General features: G+C 36.1%; 1 protein-coding gene across 2 annotated transcripts; it reads left to right on the top strand.

The window, feature by feature from the left end:
- The first annotated feature begins 1,217 nt into the window (after positions 1-1,217).
- Positions 1,218-3,711, top strand: LOC109244438 (somatic embryogenesis receptor kinase 1-like). 2 transcript variants are annotated; one of them, XM_019411534.1, is made up of 6 exons: positions 1,218-1,536; positions 1,608-1,697; positions 2,198-2,341; positions 2,432-2,503; positions 3,090-3,161; positions 3,261-3,711. In XM_019411534.1, exons 1-6 carry the CDS (start codon positions 1,334-1,336, stop codon positions 3,334-3,336), a joined length of 657 nt encoding a protein of 218 aa, XP_019267079.1. In that variant the 5' UTR covers positions 1,218-1,333; the 3' UTR covers positions 3,337-3,711. The 2 variants fall into 2 exon arrangements, with proteins under 2 accessions (XP_019267079.1, XP_019267080.1); XM_019411535.1 differs by having other exon boundaries at positions 1,220-1,536; positions 1,626-1,697.
- Positions 3,712-6,857: the final 3,146 nt, after the last annotated feature.

Here is a 6,857-nt window from a genome sequence, read left to right as displayed (position 1 = left end):
TCGTTAAAGTTTTCAGCTTTCTAAGCTCTTGTCTAGGTGTGTTCATAAAAATCCGAAAAACCTACCAAATCGAAAATCAAACCAAATCGACCAAAAATATCGATACTTTTTTGTTGGTTTGGTTTTGGTTTTGAATTTTAAAAACCGATCAAATTTGGTTTGGTTTTGGTTTTAATCAAAAAATAACTGAAAAAAACCGAACCAAACCGACTATAGGAGTAGCTATTTTAAATTTATTATTACACCTATATATATATGTATACTTTTATACAAAGTTTCAAAAATTTTATGGTAAATGTTAATCGTTTGCACTTTTAGTACAGTTCTTTACCTTTACATTCTAGTTTGATTGGTAGTTTTCTTTTGTTAACTGTAAGAATCCATTTCATATTAAAAATAATATATTTTAATTGAGTCCTTAAATTATTCATCACTATTTGATTCAATTATCATCAATATATCTTGGTAAATAATAAACTTCTCAAAGGGCAATTGATTTGATAGTGTTACGTTGAAAATGTAGTCGCCGAAACATGTGTTTGGTAGCGTATGTCTTATATTTAAGAAAAAACCGACAAATAACCGGAAAAATCAAAAAACCGACAAAACCCGACATAAACTGAATCAAGAAAAAACTTCTAAAAAAATTCTTAAAAAAGTGAATTTTTTTGTGTTTGGACATGAATATAATTTTGGGTTGTTTTTAAAGTTTGGTGAGTGATGAGTGAAAATTTTGAAAAAAAAAACTTTTTAAGAGCCCGTTTGGACATAAGAAATTTTTCCCTTTTTTCCAAAAAAATTTCACTTTTTTTCGAAATCAACATTTGTTCATAAAATTTCCAAAATTTAATTGAAGATGCATTTTCTAAATTTTCGAAAATTTGAAAAACTCCAAAAAGCTATTTTTCAAAATTTTTCTCTCAAAACTTCAAAAACAACCCAAAATTATATTCATGTCCAAAGACAACTCTAAATTTCAAATTCCATTTTCACTTGAAAAAATTTTTCACCCTATTTTGGAACTTTACAATTCTTATATATGTCCAAACGCCCACTTAGAATTTTTCAAATTTTCGAAAAATTTTAAAATCATCTCCAAGTGAAAATTCGAAATTTATGACCAGACAAGCAGATACTGATTTCCCAAAAAAAGTGAAGGAAAAAATTCTTATGTCCAAATAGGCTCTAGGAATCGTAATATCTGTCAGAAGTTGGAGCAGTGCAACAAGGACAGGGGAACGACAAACATGTTCCTTTTTATTGCTTCTATAAATTCCTTACACTCCTTACGTTTACTTACAAGTCATCTTTAAGTACACTTGAAGTTTGAGAAATGGGTATCTGCTTTCCATTTCATATTTTCCTTCTCCTCCTACTAACACTCACCAACGCAAATTTAGAAGGTGATGCACTGTATGCATTGAGAAGAGCAGTGAATGACCCAGATAATGTGTTGCAGAGCTGGGATCCGACTTTGGTGGATCCTTGCACTTGGTTTCATGTCACTTGTGACTCTCAAAATCGGGTCACCAGACTGTATATCCTCTCTTTTTTGTTTTTTTGACTGATTTATGCTCTGTTTAAATTGCTCATTCCAAGTTAATTAGTAAGAACATGTTATGCAGTGATCTTGGAAATGCTAAGCTGTCTGGAAAATTAGTACCTGAGTTGGGGAAGCTTGAGCGTCTTCAGTACCTGTAAGTGCATGCACTTCTCTTTTGCCTCCTTTAGTGCACTCAATTGTGCTTGTGTGAATATGTTTGTGTCAGGTATTTGTCCAAATTTTTTTATCATAATTGGGTTTCCTATCTCATGAAGGAAATGACAACATATTTACCATAATTGAGTTTTTTTCCTAAAAGGAAAATATAATTCTTCCATATTTGCCTAGTTCTTTTTCTTGTAGGAAAAGGTTTGGAGCTCTATTGTGTTTGCCTCTTCGTGAGATTGTTCTCTATTTTGTACTCTTTTTTTATTATAGTAGATTGCTCATCTCCGCCGTGGACGTAGGTCAGTTGACCGAACCACGTTAAATATTTGTGTCTCTTTTGTTGTCGAACTTATCATCGTTCAAGCTTTGCTTTGCTAGCTTCTGTATGACACCTAATTTTTTCGATCCTCTGACATGATAGTATACAATTTAGTGAAAGATGAAATCACTAAAGCTAAACGGAATAACTCGTTCTCAAAATTACAGGGAACTATACATGAACAACTTAGTGGGTCCAATTTCATCAGAACTTGGATTTTTAAAGAGTCTAGTGAGTCTTGATCTTTACCACAATAACCTCAGTGGCACCATTCCTCCATCCCTCTCCAACCTTTCCAATCTCAGAATCCTGTAAGTATTTACAACTAATCTCATTTTAATTACCTTATATAAATTATGGTTCCACCTGACGCTAGTCGCTACTGCTGGTTTAATTTATAGCCGACTCAATGGGAACAGACTAACAGGAAGAATACCAAGGGAACTTACCAAGCTTGCAAATCTCAAGATTATGTGAGTTGAAACATACATATTGTTGGGTGTTTGTCTTGATTTTCTTATCATATTTGGTTTTTCTATCTCTTGAAGGAAAGGGCAACATGTTTACCATAATTGAGCTTTCCTTCTTGTAGAAGAAAATTATAAATCTTTCACATTTGGCTAGTCCTTTTCTTTGAATAAAAAAGTTTGAACTTCTATAAATTGAGGATCCTTCCTTCTCATTCATTAGCATCCACAATGTAGCCATAAGGGGTTTGAGAGTTGTATTTAGGGGGAGAACTTTACGGGACAAGTGTTAGTGTGTCACTTGTGTTTGCCTCTTCGTGAGGTTATTCTCTCGATATTTGTACTTTCTTTTATTACAGTGGATTAGTCATCTCCGCCTGTGGACGTAGGTCAATTGGTCAAACCACGTTAAATGTTTGTCTCTCTTTGTTGTATGATTTATCATTGTTGACGGTTTGCTTGCTAGCTTACGCATGACACCTGATTTTTTCGGTGCTAAACACATATATAGTAGTAGTAATATCTAAATAGATGCATGCCAAATGCAATTTCAGGTTCCAACTCATTAATCCTTTTCTGTATATATATGCAGTGATGTGTCCGACAACGATTTATGTGGTTATATTCCTACCTCCGGCACCTTCTCTAAGTTCACCGAGGAAAGGTGAATCAGCTAGCTTTTTGAACTTATTTATTAGGTCTTCTATACTTGCTTTTTCTATTTAGTATTTATACTAATTAACTTTGGGTTTTCGGATTGCAGTTTTAAGAATAACCAAAGATTAGAAGGGCCTGAGCTAATGGGATTTGTGAGATATGACGCAGGAGGCTGTAACTAAAAGCATATGAGAAGCAGATATATTCCTAGATCTCTGCATAGGAATATGTAAACATTTTAATTAATATAAACCCTAGAAGAGCAAAAGTATATATTTAGGGTTGTGTATGGAGGATCTCGCTCCATGTAGTATAAATATCAATACCCTACGAATCTACGATTGCTTTAATGGGGCAGGGCATATACCAATTGCTGGAAATTAGGATTTGGTCTCCATTTTCTCCTTTGAAGGAGTGAAGTATTAAGATGACTTGCGCAGCTAATTACCTAAAATTAATTTCTTTCAGTTGGTGCATAATTCTTTTTCTTAGGAAATTTGAATGATTTATGCAACCAAGCAATGAAGAATATTTATATCAAGAGAAACATTCTATTACATTCTTTGGGAAATATTTTTGCTTTCTTAGTCGTAGGCGAATACAAAATTTAACTAGCTAGATTTCGAAATTGTTGAATTCAAAGTTTATTTATATTTTACTAATTTAGTACATTTTTTAAGGTCCGCCTAAATTAAGTGCTTCATCTCGAATATATACATCATCCTTAGAGTCCCTCAAAAGACACCCGACGATCTTTACATCCACTTTATTCACGTGGTCCTAATTTCTCTTTTCTTTCTTATAAAATTTTTCCTTCTCTGCAATCAATCATCCTTCTATGGCGTCGGGTCTTGGACCCTACATGCTTAAGCACAATCGGTCTGTAACGATCCGATCGGTCGGTTTGAGCATTCACACTTCGCTCGGTAGTTTAGGGGCACGAGTAGCTCCGTATGATGTATTAGGACTTATGTGTAAATTTTGAGTTCATTTCGAGTTGAATTGATATGTTTCGGCGTGATTTTTTGGAAGTCGAAAGTTCGAAAGTTCATTATCTTTGATTTGAGGTGCGTTTCGTCGTTTCGATATTGTTATGTGTATTTTGAGGCCTCGAGTAGGTCCGTACTATGATATGGAACTTGTTGGTATGTTTCGACGGGGTCCCGAGGGGCTCAGGTGAGTTTCGGATAGGTTTGGGTTGTGTTGCGCTCGTTTTTCTTATGTTTCGACGTCATTTCTTCAAGCATAAATGGTACCACATTGAATAAATGAGCTCCGATTTCTGTTTTAATTGAAGCATTAAATCCGTATCGTAATTATGGAGCCATAGCAAAACGAATCGTCAAATTTGGACATCGTATAAGGATTTTATGATCATTTTACTAAGAATTAGGTTGTTAGATTTTTCAGATTAATTACAAAATTGCCACTGATTGCGTATTTAAAAATTTGCACTATTTTCAAATACTGAAACCAATATATCTCCTTCAATATAAGGTCAAATGGAGTGATTCAAGAGCCTAAATTTACTAGAATTTCACAAGGAATCCATTGGAGGCATCAAGGGTGAGTTTCGAGATCTTTTGGCACAAGAAGTGAGGCAGAACAGTGTTCAAACGAGGGTTTTGTGCATTTAACATATTTTGAGTTGGGGAGCTCGGAATTGGGCAATTTTCAGCATATGAATTGGGGTAAGTGTTCTCTGCTCGGTTTTGGTTATATTTCGTGAATCTATCTTCGATCTTAGCTTTTGGTTGATGAATTTTAAAGAAGAAATTGGGGGTTTTGGCCTAAAGTTTCATAATATGAATTTCTGAATTTGAACACCGATTCGGAGTTAGATTTGAGTGAAACTAGTATGGTTGAACTCGTAATTGAATGGGTTGACGGATTTTGTGAGTTTTGTCGGGTTCCGAGGTGCGGGCCTGGGTTGGGCTTTTTGGTCGATTTTGGGCTTTTGATTAAAGATTCGACCTTTTTCGATTGGGATTGGTTCCTTTAGCATTGTTTGATGTATTTGAGTTATTTTTGATTAGTTTCGAGCCGTTCGGAGGTCGAAACGCGCGTTACGGCATTCTTGGAGCATCGCTTGGCTTGCTCGATGTCGGAATTGGCTTGTTTAAGATAAGTAACTCTTCTAAACTTAGTGTTGAGGGTATAAAACCCCAAATTACGTGCTATATGATTGATGTTAAGGTGACGCACATGCTAAGTGAGGGGCGTGTGGGTATGCACCCAGTGAATTGTGACTCTATTGTTTCCAGGGCACTGAATAGTGGCCTATTTTATTGATATATGTGATTGAACCATGTGATAAAATAAATGAGTTGTACATTATGCTAGATATCATGTTTAGGCCTTATGCTGATATTGTTGAGACCCATAGTGGTCATTTCTTGCTGTCATCTCATTAAATTCATTGATATTTCGTACTCAGTCACATCCATGCATTCATATCATATCTCAGTCTCAGTTGTCACTTATTGATACATCATACGTTGTTCGGGGTCAGTTTTCATGACATTGTGAGCCCGTGGGTGAGACTGGAGAGATTGATGACTGAGTGAGGCCGAGAGCCTGATTATGAGTGACAATTATGGGATCGGGCTGCGCGCCGCAGCATGTTTTATTAATTATTGAGTAAGGCCGAGGCCTGATAGATTTATACCATGATTGGCTTGTTATAGCGCTTGGGCTGAAGGAGCCCCTCCGGAGTCTGCACACCCCCAGTGAGCGCGGTTGATTATATTCAGGGATGGATCTTCCCTTGGTATGGAGATGGATCTTCTCCATGAGGCTGGATTGGCCTGTTTCCTCGGTACTGGGTGACTTATAATCAGTGATGTATATATTCTGGGATGGATCTTCCCTGGGCCATATGGGCCATATACAGTACCGAGTGGTTGAGCATGATGAGTGGAAAATGTGAGGCCGTGAGATTGAGTACTTTAAGAGTGTGAGTACATGATTCATCTCAGAGATACATGGCATTGGCATGCATACATGATATACAGGCATAGAGATGCATTTTTTCCTCATGATGTACGGTATCACGTCATTCATGACTAGAGAGGTATTTCACACTTGTTATCTGGAAAGAAAATGAAACATCTTATTATTGTGAAAAGGATTTTTAGAAAAATTACAGTTTTCAAACTATCTCATATTTCATGATGTTTTCGGTAAAGAATTTGGGTTTTTCACTGATATTCTTGAAGGGCGGGCTATTATTTGGAAAAATATGAAAAGACTGAGCATTCTATCTCTGAGCTGCTTCTTTACGTACTTGCTTTACACTGCTGTGAACTGCTATTGGTTATTGGTGTCGGACCCGACCTATGTTCCAGTTTGTCACTGCTTTCAACCTGAGGTTAGGTTTGTTACTTTTTGATTACATGGGTCAGTTGTATTCATACTGCACTTCCTGCACATTGCGTGTAGATCGCGGATGCCGATGTTGTTGCGTTTGATGGTTGCTGGATTTGGAGGCGTACCTGTGTTCCTGCTGCAGCTGCGTCTTGTTCACGATAGCCGTAGATTACAAAATTTTGTTTATGTTCTTTTCAAACAGAGGATGTATTTTCTTCATATCAGCTTTGTAAATTCTATTCTTAGAAGCTCATGATTCGCACTACCAGTCCTTGGGAGGTGTAATAGATCTAGATAATTTATATTGTTTAACTAATTCATTAGCATTGTTGAA

Source organism: Nicotiana attenuata, unplaced genomic scaffold, assembly GCF_001879085.1.
Source record: "Nicotiana attenuata strain UT unplaced genomic scaffold, NIATTr2, whole genome shotgun sequence".
Classification (NCBI taxonomy): Eukaryota; Viridiplantae; Streptophyta; class Magnoliopsida; order Solanales; family Solanaceae; genus Nicotiana; species Nicotiana attenuata.
Note: the sequence above shows the minus strand (reverse complement) of the source record. Positions and strands in the feature narration are given on the sequence as shown.

Excerpts from the sequence above, each read along its gene's own strand:
- LOC109244438 (XM_019411534.1), top strand. The coding sequence starts at position 1,334 with ATGGGTATCTGCTTTCCATTTCATATTTTCCTTCTCCTCCTACTAACA. Across the intron at positions 1,537-1,607 it reads CAAAATCGGGTCACCAGACT|TAAGAACATGTTATGCAGTG; the intron begins GTATATCCTCTC and ends CAAGTTAATTAG. Across the intron at positions 2,342-2,431 it reads CTTTCCAATCTCAGAATCCT|CCGACTCAATGGGAACAGAC; the intron begins GTAAGTATTTAC and ends TTTAATTTATAG.